The sequence below is a fragment of the Ascaphus truei genome, chromosome 3 (genome assembly GCF_040206685.1).
Source record: "Ascaphus truei isolate aAscTru1 chromosome 3, aAscTru1.hap1, whole genome shotgun sequence".
NCBI classification, from domain to species: domain Eukaryota; kingdom Metazoa; phylum Chordata; class Amphibia; order Anura; family Ascaphidae; genus Ascaphus; species Ascaphus truei.
In genome coordinates, this window is record NC_134485.1 from 323,489,917 (window position 1) to 323,512,737 (window position 22,821).

Below are 22,821 nucleotides of genomic sequence, written 5' to 3' on the forward strand. Positions count from 1 at the left end.
GCATCCAAATGAGAATATCAATTCTTCTGGGCAGTAATTTATTGTGCCTGCAAAATTATATGTACAAAGTGGTGTACACTGTCAGTTCTATGTAAAAAACCTCAAATATACATTTTTCTGCCCGTGTTTTCCATAGCCCATATTTGATCTGTTGTGCAACTGACTTCCCCTTGATAGGTAAGAGTTCAGTCTCATTCAAATGAATGTTACTAAAATCTCCCCAAGCCAGAGGGGCCAATGAAACTAGATAATTGCTATTAGACACCAGGAAGTATAAAATCCAATGTGATCTGAGTCCTTAATTTCCCTTGGGAAAGCAGATGGTGAGAGGAGATAAATCACAGTGTAGGTGTGAGATTTCATTATGGAACAAAGCACCACTGTTTTTTTTAATTTTTATTTCCCTCTTCAGACTCTCACTTCATCTCTGTAGATGTATGTATGTGTCGTACAGCGACACATTATACATTAGTACAAGGAAACCGCTGCAATCTGAATAGAGGTGTTCAAAGTACAAATTGGGGATTTTTTTTGTATCTTCGGTTAATTGAATTTTATTTTAATAATGACACCGCCAACTAAAACAATGGTGGGATCAAAATATCCCCCCTCATATAGCGCTGATAATGAACGCAGCGCTGCACACATTTTTGCAGGCGGAATGCTCGATTAAGTGATCTAGTTCTGGTGCCTGAGACACAGGGAGGTCAAGTGACCTGCCCAACGTCACAAGGAGAATGAATACTGGGGTTCGGACTGGGTCCATCTGCTTCAAGAACACAATTCTTATTGCCTCTTTTGTGGCAAGACTCACCACATTCAAGATGGCATTATATGTCATGCAAATATAGGCCCAGGATGCCTGGTAGATTGTATTATTTCATTTAATGAAGTGGGAGGCTCTGGCCTTCCCTGCATGATCCATGCAGCAAGAATATTCGCCCTGTGCATGCTTAGAGCTCTGTGCGTGGTTCTACCAACGCTCTTGTGGGATTAAGGGTTTTAACCCTGTCAGTGCCAGAGAGGCTTGCAACGCTTTGCACGGTAATGCTTTGGAACCCGCTTTGCCACAGTCAGTCGTAGTTTATACACTAATGCCTGGGCCCAGTCTAGGGCGTAGGCTGTCTGCATTTCAAAGGAAACTGAATAACACCAGTCAATGGAATAACGAGTTACACGCCAATATTGTTCTCTGCCCACATTTTCCTACAATGGGTGCGTATGTGATGAGTACAGGGTATGCCCTCTTGTGGCAGATACTTGCAAAGGCGTCAGCAGGAGAAATCACCAGAAATACAGTTCGGAGGGTTTGCAGGAAAGTGAATTCATTCGGCCATTTTGCTATGTCAAGATCTGCATTGCAAAGCTATTAAGCAGGAGTGTAAGAACAGCACAACAAGAAATCATGCTCTACAGTGGGCATAGGGGTTAGCTATGGCTGAACATCTAACTGTGCCAAATATGGATCATAGTTACATATAGTTACATAGTAGATGAGGTTGAAAAAAGACACTAGTACCGATAAGTGTTGAGGTTACTAATAAGATTAAATTCTTGTTTTTCACATTACTATTTCTTCCAGAATAAAATAAAAAAACACCGGAAGATATAGACTAAATGGATGATGTAATCAGGATAGAAATGGGGCCAAAAAAAGGCAATCAACACAAATAAATACAGTGCGTGAATAAATTATACAAATATAAACACACGGTCGCAATGGAGAGCTGTTAAAACATGATTCATCCTTCTCAGAACCAGTGCCGTTACCAGGGACTTAAACCTTCAGACTGCGAGATTACTCTGTGTTTTCAATCACAAAAGCTCAGGTCTCTAATGAAGATGTCTCCAAATTTCTAAATCTGGTTTGAGAAGGGTTACAAACATTATTCTCTGTTCTCTCCTCCTCCCACCAGTACAGAAGAGATTTTAATATGCTGGGCTGCAGGCCTGATCTATTTTTATTATATTAATTAGCCAGCTTGCCTTTGAAAAAAAAAACCCAATTGTTAATACAGTTCCCAGCAAATGGATGTGAGCTATGAGTCTGTCATAACTAATTATACCCATTAGGCTATCAACCTGTATTTTTAACCCACAATGCCAGATCAAGAAAATCAATAGAGTCACCTCCAAAACAAGATAGATTTATTCATACTGAGTGCTGGGAACCATTATATAGATTTATAAGATACATTTATGTTACTGCATTATTATTTAGTCAGCTAAAAAAAAAAAACAACAGTAAAAGAAAGCATTTGACAATACTGAAGAAAGTGACCCATGCACAATTGCTAATCAATGATTTTAACAATCCCCCTGCTACCTATTGGTTAGACCAGGGGTACTGAACTCCAGACCTCAAGCCTCCCTCCCCCCCCCCCCCAACGGGTCAGGTTTTCATGATATCCCAGCCTCTGATTGAACCACCTGTGCTGAAGCAGGGATATCCTGAAAGCCTGACCTGTTGGGTGGTGGGAGGGGGGCTGGAGGACTGGAGTTGAGCACCCCTGGGTTAGATGACCATTCTGTGGGCAGACACACGTACAAATTGTACAAATGCTTCATGTTTGCTCTCCTTGCGCTACACTGAATGTATATTTATGTACAATAGGTTTCAACAGAGCATCCAGATTACATCAGCACTAATAACAGGCTAGCAGGCAAGAGACCTGCCGGAGCAAACCCATTTCCAGCCCAAGTAGTAAAAATGTAAACATTTAATTAAAATCAAATACACGTTAGGTAAGTGTACGCAGCAGCTTCCCGATGTTACCATTACACCTTCTCCCTCTCCTACTTCCCTCACCAGCCACCGTGTCATTCCAGTGCTAAGGCAGCTGTCCCCGTTATCCTGCACAAGGGTCACATGAACGGATAAACCTATCTATATTGTCTGATATGGCCGGTCTGGCAGTTTTCGGACAAAAATCCAAAAGAATTTAAAAAAAAAATACGTTTTCACAGTGAGCCTTAAATCAGACCTCACCCACATCACAGGTTGCATATCATCTCAGGCTCACAGGAAGGAAATTATACTATTCCTTGGATTAAAAAAAACTCAAACAAAAATAAATATATTTGTGGCGCCGTTTCACTTCAGTGTTTTAGAATATTTAACAATAGTAATCCCTAATATCAGAAAATCAGCAGATTCCAACCAAAGACATGTTTATAGCAACGCCTCTGCTACTCAGGCATTTTAATCCCACTGGTCAAGTGTGTTTGATTAAAAGTACATTTGAAAATCATTCACAATAACATAGCTATCCACATCAGAGGTAGGGTCTCTGTCCTCCTGGCAATCAGCTGGACAGCTGTCCCTCAGCACCCTGCTGTCCCATTGTCATGTTTACCCAAGAGGTAAAGCAGTACTCTTCAAATGGCCTGGATAGTCTTACTTCCCTCCTATGTGACACATATGCAGGTGACCAAACAACAGTGGTGGTTTTCCCAGAATCCTGTGTGCTTGCAGGACACCGTGCATGTGGCTGTTGGTTAGTTACCAGTGCTACACCACTGCTTGTAAACATCAGGACTCTTTACATCTAATACTCTGCATCACAAAAACCCATATACTTCAACGGGCGCCATCTATCATGCTGTGCGCGCAGTCACCCTCAGCAGCATGTAATGGGAGTTGTAATAAGGTGAAAGCACTCCGCTTTCTCTGCTATAATGAACTTCTGTAAGATAAAAAAAAAAGAACCGCTCAGCTCATGCGGAGTCACATCTGTGCTGCAGGGGAAATGCAGCCTATGTACATCAGATATCGACACTACTGAAGTGAAATGCACACCAAGGCAGCAGAAAAATAGCTGACATACTGAATATTGAAGTGTCACCATATTCGTACTCCGTAAGCTAAGATTTTTGCTGGTAAGTGCTTCATCAACTCATTTAAAAAAATAAATAAATAAAGAGATGTTAACTTCCAAGAACACAAATCACTCAAATTTGGGGACACCGGCCAAAATATAACATCTTAATGGAAAAGTCATGATTTATTTATTTTTTATCGGTGGGACTCCATGAAAGTCTACGAGACGCTGTTGCTAAAGTTCAGTGCCACTAAATGCAAATCTGCGAGCGTTGACGTGCCTGAAATGGTCTTTTATAGTTTCATCACACCGTGAAAAATAGTGATTTTGTCACTGTTAATTGTATGTAAAATTATGTTGCCTGAAGTGACGAGGCGACATTATGGTGTCAGAAGTAATCGCATTGTTGCGTCTACACCAGCGCCGCCACCATAACCAAAGGGAATAAAATGTGACCTAATAAATTGGAAACAAATGAATAGAAAGAAAAGGGAAATAAGGGTGTGAGCACCAGTACAAAAATACATTATCTGATCATCAAGTAGAACAAATTACAGATGAACGCATAAAAGCAAAACCGCTATGCAGGCTATGTAACAAGGTCTCAACCTTCTACCAGCAGCAAAAGCAATCATATAGGAAAGTGGCGTACGGGATAAAGTTTGTTTTTTAATAATATATCAGAATTTAAGGTATCTAAACAGAATTGAGTAAAACACAGCCATGAGACCACAGATAAATCAGTAACTTGTCTTGCATCGTTCCAGGTACTCCGTGTTGCAGAAGGTTTCCCGATGTAGGCCATTGCAAGACGGTGGAAATGGCCCTTCCTTAGAAATGAGGAAGTGGTCGCATCTGAAGACGGCCGTGCTTGCAGCCTTGAAATCTCATGCATAATAAGATCTCTTTGAGGCTGTGTACCAAGGCCAGTTTGGGGAGTGTCAATAGGAGGAGTTAACTGATGCACATATTCTATTGAGATGCATCGTTTTGTGTCTGTCTTGCCCCAACACATTGGTGCAAAAAGTAAATATATTTCTAAAACTACAAAAATAAAAAGGAATCTGACATCGAACTGAAAAGTATCCAACATCACATATCTCACAGCACTCAGGCCCAGATCCACAGAGGCGTGTTACGCTTTAGTAGGCCTCCGCTCCCATTGATATGAACAGGAGTAAAAGCGTGCTAAAGCTTAGCACCCTTTTGTGGTTCTTGGCCTCAGTGCTTTTGATAGTGGCTGACAGATATGTATACACTACTAAGGAATCATAGCTGCAGAGATCGCAAATCTTGCAGGGGCTCAAATTCATGTGATTTTTGTTTTTAAATTCACTTTGAATTCCAGCATCTGGGCGCATCATGGGATCGTCGCTCCAAGAACGGTCACATGACACAGAATTGCCAGAGGCCTGGTGGCACACTGGGACCCACGGCACTATAATAGGTTATAGCAGCAACCCCCCACCCCTTTCCCATCCAAATGTTGCTGTTTTAAAGTTTTACTGTACAGGTGGGGCACTCGCAGCTAATCCATGGAACCCCGACTTCTCGGGTTCCCCGCCATGACATTTGTATTTTTCTTATGATGGTTTTGACACAAATAAAAACTACAAATATGTCTGGAAGATCACAACTAAAAAGTTGCCAATGTCAAGCCGTGACTCAATGATCATGTTGTGCCCACAGAGGAAGTGTCTTAGTCCGGTGGACAATCATATTTGGTGACCGGGAACCCGTAGACTGCTCTGGGGAGAGCCCCATTTTAACCTCCCAGACACTTAATATTTAAAACCTCATATCTCCTGAACGGAGCATCAGATTTCAAAATAAAAAACAGCTTTGGAAAGATCAAGAAGAGCTCCCTTAAAGTAACCAGACATCGCCAGCCAGAAAATCACCTTTTGTAAAGATCGGAAGTCTAATGGGTTTCCCTAAACAAATATAACAATGCTATTTGCAAAGATCTGTCTGCTCTCGGTTTTGGGGAAAATAATGACAATTTCCATATCTTAGGGGCCTCTGGATGAGAAGCGGTTTCTTTAACTTCATCAGGGAACCAATAAACGTGAAGGGAGTGGGAGGGAGCGGGACTCTGGCTGTACAAGCACTTGCTGAACACGTGGTTATATCACACAAAAGGGGGCAGCTAGCATCCCCCCTGCATATTTATTTTTTTTACACGGTGAAAGATTTCTATACAATATTGTACAAAGGGGATCTGTTCTCACCTCTGTAGTTTTTTTTTCCTTGATGAAATATTCTTTAAATGGTGTAATTTCCCCCCCCCCCCCCCCCCCAAATGAGCTCCCAATGTAAATGAATACAACTGCTAATTACCTCCCTCGTTTGGTGACATTAGTAGACATTAAAGAACTTTCAGAGATGAGTAAAATAAGATTTTTTTTTTCTTATAGAGGTCCTATGTAGCCTGCATAGAAAACATCTCTGTGGTGGAGAAAGTGAGAGCAGGAATTGCCATGTGAAAACTCTACTGCAGGCTTTGGCCCTTCAAAAAATAATAATAAAAATTAAAAAGGTAGTTAATCTGCTTTAAGTGGCTCCACATGGAGTTCACTTTGAATAGAAGAGATTTGAAGGAAAAGGAACATTTAAACCGCTCCCAAGTCTCAGCTGAATGTGTTTACATATGAACTTTAAATACAATATTTAAAATACTTACAGTTGTCAGATTTGGGTAAAATGTCAACAATCACCCATATGTAACGCCTTAAACATGTCACTGGCATCAGTTCACTTTGGTAATAGGAGGGATTGCCCTTTTAAGTTGATAGAAATAAATGCATTTTTAATCCTCCATGTCAGTGAATCAAGATGCTTTGCTCTTACTTTGCTGTGTGTCAGTTTGCCATTTTGGGATTTGCACTAAAAGTAATCTGTGAGGAATTAAGTGATATATATATATATATATATATATTATATATATTTTTTTAAGGATGTGTAAAATGTTGCTTTTCTATTGTTGTTTTTCTCTCTCACTGTCAAACAAACATATCCAACTAGAAGTGACATAAACCTCGAGGACGAACGTTATTTTCAGATATTTTACTTCGGACCAGCGCTTAAAAAATGCCAGATGTCAAGAAATATTGCATGTGGTATATCTAGGGGCAAAGTATTGTGAAGGAAAATGCATATGATATGAAAAAGGAAATATTTCTATTGTTTTTTTTACAGAAGGGGAACTATAGGCTTGTAAATAAAATAATAGCAGAACCAGACCCTCCAACCTTGAACACATGAAACTAGGTACAATAATCTTCATTTCCTCTGTCAATTTGGACAAAGAGCTTAAAATCTAATGAGCAATCTTTTTATAAAGGCTCCGTAACACATGCAATTTAATGCATGCAAAAATCAGTTTAACAATGAAACACTTGTATTTTGGGATTTACTTGTATACTGTATACTAATATGTACATAAAATAAATTCCCTTCCCTATAACCTGATCATTTTTTTTTAACTAGCCACTGATTTTCAAGCTGCTGTAATTAGCTGAAGGTTCCGACCATCGAAAAGCAAGAGACAGACAGTGCTCCTCAGCTGTTGCACACAGGCAGGAATAGGTACACCTGGTTTTAATATGTACAGGATGAAAAAAATAGACACAGTACCTACTAAAAAAGTACAGTGGGGCAGGTATGCACAACTTCGGGTTCGTAATTATAGAAAATAAAAAATGTGGTACCTCTTAGCACCCAAAAAAAGTCAGACGGAGCAGCACGCGGAAACCCACACAGGCCCTCTGTGCTTTTTCACAGCAACATTTGCTTTGCTATTACAAACCCCAGAGAAGCAACGGCAGTATGTCAAGTGCACCAGGCCTCACAAGTGAGTATGAAACAAGCACATTTATAGAGGTCACAAAGATCATTGAGGAGAAATATAGAGGCAATGTGAAAAAACACAACTGCTTAAATGCAGTTTTTTTTTCTTCCTCTTAGCAAAGTAATTTTTTTTTTAATGAAGTAACCTTCCAGCCACCTAAGGCCGCGCCTATAGTGCGTCGCCGCAAGCAAATTGTATTTCGCTTTGCGGCGCGGGCGACCAGGCTCCTGATTGGTTCATGAGGCGACAGCCCCTGAAAAATCAAATAATTTTGGCTACCAAAAATCGCGCTTACTATAAGCGCAGGTGGCGGCGGCGACAATGCATTTGTTTTCAGACGACGTCGAGTTCCCAGCACTATAAGCGCGGCCTAAGGCTTCGTTTATAGTGCAGGGAGTCGCGCACGCCTGTCGCCCAAGCGATCCTTGTACTCTGATGGGGGCGGCGTGGCCATGATGTCACCAGGCTAGTTCGCACTCATTGGCTGAATTGCTCACATGACGCGGCCGTTGCGCGAAAAAACAAAATTATTTGTCGCTTCAAAATTCTGCTACGCAATCGCGCGCACTATGGCCAGCCTGATAGAGGTCCTGTATTTTGTTTGCGCCATCGCACACACTATAATCGCGCCCTTAACCAGCTCTAACTTCCTCTGTTAACCCATCAAACTTTGAACGTTAATATTAGGGGACCTACAGCTTGAAATGAACACGCTGCACTATAAACCCTTTGAGTGCTGGATGGCCATGGACCCTCCGGCACTGGCGATCATGTGACGGCTTTGTCACTATCCGCCATCATTTGTACATGCATAGCAGCGCAGGACGCAATATCCCCTTTGAGAATGAGCAGTATATTTTTTTACGGTATCTGCTACGCCGTGGGTTAAGCAGAACAGAGTATGATAACTCACTCCATACAAACCGAAGCTGCCTCTTCATAGAGGCAGGATACACCTCAATTAAGAATGACTTGAATCTGTTTCATGTATGGTATCAATATACATCAAGCTAAATCCTTCCAAGTAAGACTCCATTGTGTCCCGGTGCTCTGCATCTCTGTGCTGTACAACTGTCACCTCCTGTGATGTCATCTATGATTCTGCATGTGACAGGGACGATTTGCCAACAGAAGGAGGAGTTTGAAAAGAGGGTTATTTTAATATGAAATGTGTATGACTTCATTCAGCTGTGATTGTATAACCAGGGTTAATAATGTTTCTATTATTCTGGATACTTTCATTACATTGTATCTTCCTGTCACTGATGGAGAGTTTGTGTGAAATTACATGAATGCCCATGCTACATGGAGCTTAAAAAAAAAATGAATAAATAAATTAAACACAAGAAACATTTTAAAGAAAGAACAAGACCTCGAAACATTGTCAGCCTGCATTAACAAAAATAATATCTTATATCTGCTAGCAATGTCCTCAAACCTCATCCTGTCATCTACAAATAAATTAATAGTGAGAAAGCTCAGCGCACCACTACATGAAAATGGCAGAACTACATGAAAATGGCAGAACCGGCAAGGATCTTTGCTGGGGCAAGACTGATCAGTAGAGGGATCTTTTAATAGGGGAAGAATAAGAGAACAAAATACATGTGGGATGAGGATTTGATGATGCCAAACCTGTGAACATTCACTCTTTTACATAAAGGATTACTACTCATGGCCTTTAGTTTTTTTAGACTTAATAAGACGTCCAAGATACCTCCCTAATTTCTCTCTGACACCTGCAATATGAATGAGAAATTTCAATTTCATTGCAAGTAAATGGTTTAGGCCCTTTAGTATAAAAAGAGGCCCTTGCCATGTACAGCGATGGTGAAGGCCTGCACACGTCTGATAAACCTCCCTTTGTCTGCCTAGATGCCACACACACCAACACCAAGACCCTCCCTCTGCTTTTTTGGCACCACGTGACCGCCCCGCCTCGCATTCCATCCAGAACCACCCACTTCCGCCCGCCACCCTTTACATTTTCGTTCGAATGTTCGAACGTACCAATCAGGGCTGCGCGCAAAACGGGTCGGCCGTCCAATCATAACCACCCGCCCGTTCTACGTCACGTTCGGAAAGTTATTAAAGGGCTCCGCCCCGCGCGCATTCCAAGGCACTTCTTACCGAGACTCCTTGCTGTCGGTCGGTGAGAGTCCAGACATTCCCTACGTTCCATACCTGCTTTGTGTAACCCTACAACCGAACAATCATGGTGAGTAGCCGGCGGCAGAAGGATGGCTCACGGTCCCCATGCAGCACATGAGACGCGTATATGTCTCAGCCGCAGATATTACCGACCGGCGCAGGGATCATGTGCTGCATGTGCTCTGATCCACTGCCTGGTGCACATACATGTGCTATGCACAATTGCTATCCCGTATGTATTTCTTGGCCTTTATTTAGAGAGTGTGTGTATATATAAATATATATATATATATATATATATATATATATATATATATGCACATTAGTTACTATTATGGATATATATTTTGTTATATATAGATGAAAATATATAGAGAGATTTTTTTTATTATAATGTGTGTGTATATATAGCTGTAGATATGGTGTATGAGCATAATTAGACGATGCGTGAGTTTTGGGGGGAAATGTGGGCGATCCCCCGTTGACGGCAAATGAGGATGTATCAGGGAGGCTTTAATAAAGAAACGTGTGCTTCCCATTAATCACATGGAAAACCTTTTCAAATACCCCAAAATGTGAGCAGTCCTATTTACCCGGTAGCTGTCTCTATGCCATCCTTCCTTATTCAGCGGGCTCTATCACACCCCCCGTTATTCAGCGCGCTCTACCACCTCCCTATCCCTTCTATTCAGCGCGCTCAATCACCTTCCCCTCCCTTCTAATCAGCGCGCTCTACCACCTTCCCCTCCCTTCTAATCAGCGGGCTCTACCACCTTCCCCTCCCTTCTAATCAGCGGGCTCTACCACCTTCCCCTCCCTTCTAATCAGCGGGCTCTACCACCTTCCCCTCCCTTCTAATCAGCGGGCTCTACCACCTTCCCCTCCCTTCTAATCAGCGGGCTCTACCACCTTCCCCTCCCTTCTAATCAGCGGGCTCTACCACCTTCCCCTCCCTTCTAATCAGCGGGCTCTACCACCTTCCCCTCCCTTCTAATCAGCGGGCTCTACCACCTTCCCCTCCCTTCTAATCAGCGGGCTCTACCACCTCCCTAGCCCTTCTAATCAGCGGGCTCTACCACCTCCCTAGCCCTTCTAATCAGCGGGCTCTACCACCTCCCTAGCCCTTCTAATCAGCGGGCTCTACCACCTCCTTAGCCCTTCTAATCAGCGGGCTCTATCATCTCTTCTATTCAGCGGGCTCTATCACCTTCCCCTCCCTTCTATTCAGCGGGCTCTATCACCTTCCCCTCCCTTCTATTCAGCGGGCTCTATCACCTTCCCCTCCCTTCTATTCAGCGGGCTCTATCACCTTCCCCTCCCTTCTATTCAGCGGGCTCTACCACCCCCTCCCTCATTGGCGCGGTGATGCTGCTCGCGGATCAGGGCGCAGCGGCGCTGTGTGGGATTAGGGCGCACATTGGGATTATCGGACATGGTCGGGATTGAACAAGCCCCTAATATCTCTCACTACGCGCGCTGCAATCTGGCGCTTTAGCACAAAGATCGCCTGCTCGTTAGAGGCACCAACATGTCTGTTTTTCAGCTTGTAATTGCTGCTCACATTGTGATTGTATATAAAGAAATATCTGGGTTATAAACGCGTGCGGGTTTTTTTTAAACCCATGATGTGCCTTTCGGGCTCACGTTGCTGCATAGATGGGGGGGGAAACGCCCATTGCAGACTGTTAACCCCTTTGCTGCCCCGCTGGCAGCGAGCGTGGTTAAGCACAATGGTGGCGCAGCTCGGGGTATGGGTCAGCTGCACGTGGTCCCGGCCAGAGAGGGGGGGGGGGGGGTGTGTGAAACGTCATTCCCTCCCCGCTGTAAATCGCCCGTGACTCTTGCTGATTCACAGGAGGGGGGGGAAGGAAGGTTCGGGTATTTCCTGGTTCCGATCTCCTGCAGCCATTGCGGATAAAGCACGGGCGGGCTGCACGGGCTTTCTGGCGCTAGCTTCAGTGGGAGGGTGCAGTGGCGATCAGATGACACGGCTCCCCGGGGTCCCATGTACGCTCTGGCGTAAACACTGCACCAACCCGCCTGCCTGCTACACAGCGGCGGCTCGGTAAATGCTGCCATGTAATAGCAGCATCTCTGGATCTTCCAGCGCACTGGGGGGAATATGTTGTGCTGCTGGCCTCACACAGACACAAACTGGTGTCCAATAGGGATCTTCAGTATGCCATTGATCCCCTATTCAACTAGTTTGTTTCTTCATTGATGATCCTTTCTATTTTATGTACAGTCAAAAATTTTCATGTGATGTGGAAAATATAATCGTCTTGGTTAATATAACCTTTTATTGGTGAATATAACCTTTTGGCCATGCCAAGTGACCCATTAAAGCATTTGATTGATATGTACATTTATTCTGTCTAGTGAGTAAAGCTGATTTTGTCAGCTTTGTAGCAGTGATCATATTAGCTGCCTTGGATCTATTGATGTGCTCAGGATAAATATCTAGTGACTGTCTGCTCTGAGGGTGGGGCATCCAGTGAATCAATGATCCAGGATGCTGCAGTAAATAGATATCTACTACATATATCTGTTTACCTGCGTCGGTCTTCCATATTGGTCCTAAACCTATATATACATTTAAATTGGACATATCTGCATTCAAACTGTCTGTGATCTTTTGTCAACCATTCTTAATTTGGGATCAGAAGGCAGACTACAGATTTGATACTAAAGGACAAAGCTTCATTATTTACACAATGCAGGGCGTGGCTTTCAACCCCTTTTTGCGCCTCTGGTAACAAAGGAGTTAATACATGGATTGTGGTACTATGGAAAAGAGAACCGGAGAGTGAGTGATGTAACAGACGTCTGAATTATTTAAACATTTAGTGCTATTTCTTGGCTGCATCGCTAATCCTGTTGCTGCTGGCCTGACATTCCTCAGTGAGGCAAAGGCAAAATGTGCTGGTTTCAGCTGGTTTATAGAGGAGGACAAACATTTGGTGCATAGCTCTGCTGCATTGAACAACGAGCAGCCAAACTTGGAGGCAGCAACACTAGAACACATTTATCAATTGAGCTTTTGTGTAGGATGTTGGAAATGACATGGAGCTATTGCAAAAACACATTTTAGAGCTGAATAATACTAGTTACGTGGTAACCTTAGGCATTTCCCCGAATAAAGAGAATGGTTTATTATGCACAGTTCAGAGGCTTCATTTCCAGTTAATTAGTGAACTCGATAATATGGAAATGGAAGCACTACTGCTTCTCGGGGTTATACTCAAGTGCTGATAATGGCAGAGGTATTCAGGCTTATAGTTGTTACGGAAGTAGCACTTGTGTGGACTCGGTATACGTAAATTATTTAACCGTGGTTGACGTTTCTGTCCCAATTCTCAAGACTGGAGCCTAAACGTTTATCATGGTTAAGTAATTTCCATTTGAGTCCATACGAGTGCGGTTTCCTTGACGCACATTATAAACCTACAACACTTGACCGCACCAATAGAGGACTTCCTGTTCGTACAGGATGCTGCATCAGCTCTGATGCAACAAAGCAATAATGGCCATTGACGCTAGTGTGTAAGCAGCAACCCTAATTCATCAATTTGCCGACATGTTTGCCCTCTGCATAGGCCTTCGTCAATTGTGACTTGCACCGTTGAGCAAGTCACTTAAGTGCTATTAAATGTAAGGCAATCCCTTTAACTTGGCCATTGCTCATCTGCTGGATCCTATTAGAGGGGAGGCCAACTATAAAGGTTCAATCATTTCCCTGTCATCTTGTAGAACAGTGATTCTCAACCCTACGCCTCAGGTGTGTCCCAAACATTTCCAGAGCAAGACAACATTTTGAATTAGACACAACAACTCGATGCTCCAACTAAAAATAGAAGAAATATTGTATTTGATCTTACAATAAAAATAATCTGGTTAACATATTTAGCATAGCCCACAATGTCTCCTATATTTTAAAAATAAAGCATGGGGTAGGGTAGCAGCATACAGAAGCCCTTGAAATTCTGTTAAAGAACTTGTGCACGAGTCTTGCGCATTCAGCCCTGATGAATCTCCATGTGGAGAGCCGAAATGCAGATATATTGATAAATGCCTTCACACTGGACATGTACTTATGCAGTATGCTTTGCGTGGAATGTCTTTTTCATTCTGCCCAGTTTGATCAATTTTTCATTGTCTGAAATGAAAAAGTAGCAACATTCCAAACCAACATGGCTTACCTAGTGTAGGTTTGTTCCTTGTTATACAAAAGAGAAATTGAAGTTGAGCAAACTAACCCCCTTATTTTGTTTACTCTGCAGCGTGAGTGCATCTCCATACACGTTGGCCAGGCTGGTGTGCAGATCGGTAACGCCTGCTGGGAGCTGTACTGCCTGGAACATGGCATCCAGCCTGATGGGCAGATGCCCAGTGACAAGACCATTGGAGGAGGGGACGACTCCTTCAACACCTTCTTCAGTGAGACGGGAGCTGGCAAGCACGTCCCCAGGGCTGTGTTTGTAGACCTGGAGCCAACTGTTATTGGTGAGCTCACAAATGGGAACTACCTGCCATGAGGGAATAATAGGAGGCGTGATATGAATAGGATTCATTCAAATGTACAAATGGTTTGTTCATTGTGTGCTGTTATACATTCTGTCTTCTCCAGATGAGGTACGCACTGGCACCTACCGCCAGCTGTTCCACCCAGAACAACTCATCACTGGCAAGGAAGATGCTGCCAATAACTATGCCCGTGGCCACTACACCATCGGCAAGGAAATCATTGACCTGGTGCTGGACAGGATCCGCAAACTGGTAAGAACAACCTGACTGTTGTGCTCCTGAGTTACTGTTTTAGATGTTGGGCGTCTGCCTGTCATTCCAGAAGTAAGAAAGTTGAGTCCCGTGTGAATATTGAACCTCAAAGCCTTGGAATCATAAAATCCCAAAATGTAGTCACAAATTGATTTTATGTTCTATACAGCTCATGGTTAAAATAAAGTTGAAATCAGAAATTGTAATCTAAATAACAATTGAATATTTGTGCTGCAGAATATTAAAATCATACCTTTCAGCCAGTGATAAAATCATACCTTTCAGCCAGTGAAAAAGCTAGAACTGTAGAATCCATTACTTGTACCGAAAGTACTCTGCTGCTGTATTAGACTTTCATATTGGGTGTGGTTACCTACATTAGATGCATTGAATGTGTAAAATTCATTTAGAATTTAATGCAAAGTCCATTTGCCTGAAACAGAAATTTTAGTTCAATAAGGAGGAAAGGAAACTTTCATTCTAAAATGCTAGAACAGGAAAACACCCTGCAAGGAATTCGTATTCCTTTTTTGTGGGGGGGAGGGAGGATGTTTTGTTATGCCATTGGGGTGAATAGGTCCATTAAACTAATCTGTTAATAGCCAATTATGACACACTTGTCCCTCTTTTTTCTTCTATTCATAGGCTGACCAGTGTACAGGTCTTCAGGGTTTCCTGGTCTTCCACAGCTTTGGTGGTGGCACTGGTTCTGGTTTCACCTCCCTGCTGATGGAGCGTCTGTCTGTCGATTATGGCAAGAAGTCCAAGCTGGAATTTGCCATATATCCAGCACCTCAGGTCTCCACAGCGGTGGTGGAGCCCTACAACTCCATCCTCACCACCCACACCACGCTGGAGCACTCCGACTGCGCCTTTATGGTGGACAATGAAGCCATCTATGACATCTGCCGCAGAAACCTAGACATTGAGCGCCCATCCTACACCAATCTGAATCGCCTTATCAGTCAGATAGTGTCCTCAATCACAGCCTCTCTCCGATTTGATGGGGCCCTGAATGTAGATCTCACAGAGTTCCAGACAAACTTGGTGCCCTATCCCCGTATTCATTTCCCCCTCGCCACCTATGCCCCAGTTATCTCGGCAGAGAAAGCTTACCATGAGCAGCTGACTGTAGCTGATATTACCAATGCTTGCTTTGAGCCAGCTAACCAGATGGTGAAATGTGACCCACGCCACGGTAAATACATGGCTTGCTGCCTGCTGTACCGTGGTGATGTGGTGCCCAAAGATGTTAATGCAGCTATTGCCACCATCAAGACCAAGCGTAGCATCCAGTTTGTGGACTGGTGCCCAACTGGCTTCAAGGTCGGTATTAATTATCAGCCTCCAACTGTGGTTCCAGGTGGGGACCTGGCCAAGGTGCAGCGTGCGGTGTGTATGCTGAGCAACACCACCGCAATTGCTGAGGCCTGGGCTCGCCTGGACCACAAGTTTGACCTTATGTACGCTAAGCGTGCCTTTGTGCACTGGTATGTGGGTGAGGGTATGGAGGAGGGAGAGTTCTCTGAGGCTCGTGAGGATATGGCTGCCCTGGAGAAGGATTATGAGGAGGTTGGTGCTGATAGTGCTGATGCAGAGGATGAAGGTGAAGAGTATTAATACGAACCAAACTTTCTTCCCTCTTACCGTGTACACTTGACTTATGTGCGTTATTCTTTTTCTGTTGCTGAATTCACTGACTGTGAAGTCTAACTTTTAAAATAAAGTGCCATTTTAAGTGTGGCTCTAAGTATGTGTGAATGCTGTTGGTTTCCTGTAGACCACTTTGAATTTTGGAGTAGTCAGACTTCATTGGGAGTGATGCATGACCGGACTGGTACATAACAAATTATCCAATTACATTAGTTGGCATACTATGTGCATGTGGTCTGATTCCTGCTTAAATTCTGGGTTGGGAGCACAAATCTCTGAAAATAACAATGGAGTACAGGATTATTCCAACGGGCTGGTTTATCCACGTCATTGAGCTCCCAGTTTCAGTTTTCTTGTTGCAATAACAATTGCCCATATAATACCAGATTTGGGATGTGTTGCTGCAACGGTGCTTTTCTTTAACCTAGTATGGCTTTTCCCACCAGTTTTGCAGAGTGGAGACTGATAATTACCTCCCATAGCTCTTGCACATAGAATGCTTTGCCATCTCCTCAGCCATATCAGAACTGATTTCAGGCCACATTGTTATAGTAAACATTTCAATAAAACTTGACTGTTACGGTTATATTGTTCACGGCGGTAAATGTTTCTGCTTTGAAAATCTCATTAGAAAGCTGCAAACCTATTGGACAGTTTATCCAAATGACTGGATCTGAAAACAATTAAAGAGTATGAAAGCCAGAAGCGTATTGTAATTTTGGATATACTTGAGGGTTACGTCAACATCATGCAAACATCCGTGCCATGTATTTACATTACCTTGTCTTAGAAGTGAGTTTCAGTCGAAAGACTTTGCTGCAACGTCAATGAAAATAGCAGGACCAGAAACTTGAGGGTTACTTTATAGTCCTTTAATATTGCAAAATGTGGCCGGCGGTCTTTAAATTGGAGATATGCAGTAGGATGACATGTTGAATAGCGGATAAACTGATTCAACATTGGTTGTCATCTGTACTATTACCCTACATTTTAACTGGTTGCGTTGACCATCTAATGTGGTTGTGTAACGTGATAGAGTAGTGAAATCAGAGGTAAGTCGGCCTAGTGGTGGTGGAGTTTGTGTAGATACCTAAACTGCAACTGACTAATTTCACATCTGATACAATGCTACGACACATGAAACCACACCCTGCCTTTGGAACACTTGAGCTACAAATCTCAAGGATCTGAACAAAACGACGTAGCCATAAAATTCCAATTTAATATACCGACTATCCACCCCATGGCACATGAAAATAGACTTGGGGATATAGGAGCTGGTGAGCAGATGAGCATCTACTATAAAGGCCTCATAACGGGCAACTTCTATATATTAAAATACATATCTGGGTTGTGGGTGTGTATATAAATAAACATTAGCGCAGTGTTTTTCTACAGTGAAAAGCTTGTGTGCAATTTTCAGGTAATTTGAGAATTTTTCTGTATACAGAAGAATCTGCTCACACTATTGAAGAGGGTTTGGGGTTTCCTTACAGTGCATATGATCTCAGGAGAGCTATTTTTCTCTTAAGTTGCGCTTATAGTCCTGGCGATGGCGTGCAGCCGCAAAGTAACTCAATAGTCTGTAGTGACCGCCCATAGCGGGTGTGATGTCACAGCGACCCAAATAGCTTTAGTCAAAAGATTGAGATTTCCAGATAGCTGCACCACATGACTGGCAGCAACAGCCAATCACATAGCCCCTTGCCGCCAGCGTGCAACTTTTGCTATGGTGACAAAACGGGTTGCATTGATGTAGCCTTAGGCCGCGCCTATAGTACAAGCGAAAGTTGTATTTCTCTTTGCAACGGTGTCGCGGGCATCCAGGCTCCTGTCCTGATTGGTTCAGGGGCTGCCACATGAGACAACAGACCCATAAAAATCAAATAATTACGGCTACCAAAATTCCCGTCACGCTTACAATAAGCGCACGCGGCGACGACAATGCATTTGTTTTCAGGTGGCGTCGTTGGCACTAAGCACGGCCTTACCCTTTGAAAGGCCACCTCTGCCATTGCTACATACCCCCTGCTCCGCCCCCCACAAAAAAAAAATCACACCCAGTCTGATGTCCCTGCATTCCCTGATTCAATAAACATAGAGGATGAGGTTGGCAGGATTCCAGGGGTGGAGGAAGAGACCATATTGTCCTCTATTTAATCGTGTGTGTGTGTGTATCAGAAAGGTGAGGTAAGCGAAGCTCACAATTCTATCTTTTAATGATGAGGATTCTTATCGCGTAGTGTGTAATAGATAGGTCCATGTCATAGATTTGATGCAAAAGGTTGCACTGCTCATTTGCATGTCATTTCCCAGAATCCCTTGCTGCAGTGGAAGCACTGAAAATAAAGATTTTGGGGGGGCAGTGACTAAAGAGACAACACCCACCCACCCCTCTCTGGTAGTGGACCCCACCCTCTAGGCTTTGTACCACATTGAGTGCTATTATGATGTAATTGAGTGTATAGGCATATGTATGTATGTCTTTATATAGCGCCATAAATGTGCATAGCGCTTCACAGCAGTAATACGTGATAATCATAAATAATAAATGATATAAATAACACAGGGTAGAAGTTCTTCAGACATAAAAGTAACATTTAGGAAGAGTCCCTGCTCTGAAGAGCTTACAATCTAATTTTGTTGGTAGGAAGAATGTACAGAGACAGTAGGAGGGTATATAAGTATATTAATATTTTAACATGAGTCGACTGGATAAATCTAAAGAAATGTGCATATATAGTTGTCTCTTATTTGTTAATATTTATATTGGCCCATTACAACTGCCAATATCAATATAAACAAAGATCTACATACGTTACTTCAGAAGACAAATAGGCTTATAATGCTTTGGCCAAAGGGTTTAACTAAATTACCCTTACTTGGTAAAATACTTAAATGTTTGGGTAATGGCATGCACTTTCTGCTTCAAGTCCATTTCAACATGAACCCCTGTGTTAAAGAAGTGCATAGCCAGTAATCCTACTCAAATGTAGCTGTTTATATACACATTATCATAATCAATCATTGTCAATTCACTGCTGGATGACGGCCTCCCAAAGGATTTTCCAGGTACTGCAGTTGTAAGCCTCCACGTAAATGTGAAACCAAGACATGTTATGATTTAATTTTGCATCTTTTGATAGTTGTCATGCTCTTTTAATCACTTGGAATCCAGTTGGGTACCATCTTTGTCCAACAATGATTATTTGTTGTTATATGTTTGGCCCACTGCCATTTTAATTTCTTTCCCTTTGTGATGATCTAGACTTGTTTGGTTTTGTACCCATTCATTATTTTCCCTATCTCTACGGGTACACCCAGCATAGATCTCGCCGCACTTTGCATGTCCAAAGTTTTATTTTTGAATTATCTTTGCATTTAGGGTACAAGTTTCACATCCATACGTGGGCACAGGCAGAAAACTTTCCTCTTCAGGCACAGGGCAAGGTTCCCTTGGAATATTGTCTTGTTTGTACTAAATGTGCTCCATTCCATCTTCATTCTATTACTTTAATTCAAAAGGTTCCCATCCATTGTTACTTGCCAGCCAAGGTAGACAGTCTTCAACTTCTAATTCTATTCCATTTATTTCTATCTTTATAGAGTTGACACATTTGTTGATCATCTCTTTGGTCTTGCTCAGATTCATAGAGGCCCACATTATTACTTGTGTCATGGAACAAGTAAGCCCATTCCTGCTCTCTCTGATCACCCCCCCCCCTTCTTTGCAGCTTCTGCTTGTCAGCTCCTTAAGTTCAGCTGCATGTATTTGTTCCACACACACACACTGCCTGTGTGATGTATCATTATGTTGCATTTTCTGCCTCTGTTTATGAGGTCTGTGAGTTGCTGTAGCAACCTCCTGAGATCCTTCTCAGAATGGGCTATTCTGCCCTCCCCCTGCCTTGCTGACAGTTAGTTTGTCCCATCTCACTTCTAGTGTGACCCTTGCTCCTCGCTTCCTTTTCCACCCAAGAACACAGTGAGTACAGTCCTGTCTGCAACTACCCCTGGCAAGGCCTTTCTGTCTTACCGTAGTCTAACCTCACGCAAACATTCAGATAGAGAAGCACTCTCTACTCACACTACACCTACAAGCACCCCTTTGTTTTCTCCTGCAATAAAGTTAAGAAAGACAGAAAGACAATAAAGACTTGTGATGCTTTGGAAGAGGGAAGACATGAGTTAAGCTAACTGGGATTATTCATACATCATATATGTGACCCTGGTTCCAGGATAGTAAGACAGAGACGGTGTGCTGGAGGTCTACACAGAAGCTGTCACTCATAGCCTTCATGCTAGAAAGGTGCAGCATTACACAGCTATACCGCAAACAGCTACAGCTTTATGCAAAACAAGCAGCAGTTTAAACAGCACAGTAAAAATGGATTCTATATACCTTGAGGACAGCATAGTAGCCAATGCTTACAGCGTTTAGACAGAAACCTGCAGCAGCTTTAAACTGCAAGAAGCTTACACAACTTCTGCAGCAGTACAAGCAAGCAGCTTACACTGCACACAGAGCCAAGCAGCAGCAGCAGCAGCAGCACTGCAATCTGACAAGTTTTTTTTTAGTTCGCCCTCTGCGCAACTTCACAGTGAGGAGCTACCATCTCACCTACCCCTGTGCCAACGTTCCACGGCTAGCGCCACCAAGGGCCACGCCACCGGACACCTGTAAGTACAGCTACCCCTACGCTTACCGCAGCATGACGCCTACCGGCACTATCTCAATAAGTCATCCATCGCTGACGCTGGTAAACAGACCGCACGCCACATGCACTGGCTAAAGGCCTACACACACCTGCAGCATGGCAGAACTCAGATCCTCGCCAAACACCATCAGGAGAGTGACCACTCAGACACATAGACCGCTGCGCAACTGCAACAGGCGCAGGCAGATGCAAGGCCTAAACGGATAGTCACACTGACACAAAAGGCGTACGAAACTGACATTGAAGCGCACCGCGCTAAATTAGAGTTGGCCTGGGAAACAACCACACTTGGGTTACGCAATGTCGCAGGCGCTGGCAATTATGTACAACAGCTCGAGCAGGCAATAACTCAATTGAAGATAGATCACTCCTGCTACCATGTGCGAGAATGCGACCTGCAAAAGGCGATTGACCTAAAACGTGATGGCATCGTGCAAACTGCCATCACGGAAGCTGAGAATAAGAAAAGACCTTTTGCAGGATCCCGCATCGCAGCGTTCCAGCACATCCAGGCACTCATCAAGGTCAAAACAAAAAGAATAACCCCCTCCAAAAGCGCTAACCTACACTAAAATATAAGTGCTAACAATAATGTGCTAAACAATAATAAGTGCTAATTCAACATCAAGGTAAATAACAAGTGCTGTGAAAACAAGCAGCTAGGTGACAATAATGACAGATTATTCCAAACCTGATAAAAAACAGTAAAAAACAGTGCCCAAACAATAATAAAGTCCAAGATACCGTGATCTTAAGGCAGTCTTTGGTCTTTAAGATGGTAGTTGGGCTCTGGTAAAGATGCTCCAGATGGGATATGTCCTTGATGTAGATCAGGCATGTCAAACACGTGGCCCGCGGGCCGCATGAGGCCCGCAACGGATATTTTTGCGGCCCGCTCACAACCAGCGCGGCGGTCGGCGAGCGCGGTGGGCGGCGGTTAAAAGTTTTGGCCGCGGGAGAAGCGAGCGCGGGTGTAGGGGAAGCGAGCAGCACGGGCGGAAGTAAAATCTGTCCTGCAGGGGCTGGAGGCGTACGGTGGCCGGGTGCAGTCAATCTGCACTCGTGCCTGTGTGGGAGGACACGGGGGCGGAGTCAAAACCCCGGCGGAGAGACTGCATTCTCTGTGTGTGTGTGTGTGTGTGTCACTGTGTCTGTCTGTCTGTCTGTCTGTCTGTCTGTCTGTCTGTCTGTCTGTCTGTCTGTCTGTCTGTCTGTCTGTCTGTCTGTCTGTCTGTCTGTCTGTCTGTCTGTCTGTCTGTCTGTCTGTCTGTCTGTCTGTCTGTCTGTCTGTCTGTCTGTCTGTCTGTCTGTCTGTCTGTCTGTCTGTCTGTCTGTCTGTCTGTCCTCCATAACCAGATACCACGCACAGACCTTTTCCAGGGAAGGAAAAGCTGGCCTGCTGGACTGGACGGTGGCCGGGCACAGTCATCCTGCACACATGCCGTGTGTGGGAGGACAGCGGGGGCGGAGCCAACAGCTGAGATAGCTGCAAAAGACGTCTGTGAGACTGCCTCCTGCCTGGAATAAGGTAAGGACAAGGGGGGGGGGGGAGAGAGGATGATGGGGCATGGGGGGATATGATGATGGGGCATGGGGGGGGGGAGAGATGATGATGGGGCATGAGGGGGGAGATGATGGGGCATGGGGGGGATATGATCATGGGGCATGGGGGGGGGATATGATCATGGGGCATGGGGGGGGAATATGATGATGGGGCATGGGGGGGGAATATGATGATGGGGCATGGGGGGGATATGATGATGGGGCATGGGGGGGGGAATATGATGATGGGGCATGGGGGGGGGGAATATGATGATGGGGCATGGGGGGGGGGAATATGATGATGGGGCAT

General features: G+C 43.8%; 1 protein-coding gene across 1 annotated transcript; it reads left to right on the top strand.

Moving 5' to 3' along the window:
- Positions 1-9,729: 9,729 nt before the first annotated feature.
- Positions 9,730-16,341, top strand: LOC142489817 (tubulin alpha chain). Its single transcript, XM_075591259.1, has 4 exons — positions 9,730-9,889; positions 14,103-14,325; positions 14,450-14,598; positions 15,244-16,341. The coding sequence occupies exons 1-4, from the start codon at positions 9,887-9,889 to the stop codon at positions 16,216-16,218; spliced, it is 1,350 nt and encodes a 449-aa protein (XP_075447374.1). The 5' UTR covers positions 9,730-9,886; the 3' UTR covers positions 16,219-16,341.
- The last annotated feature ends 6,480 nt before the right edge of the window (positions 16,342-22,821 follow it).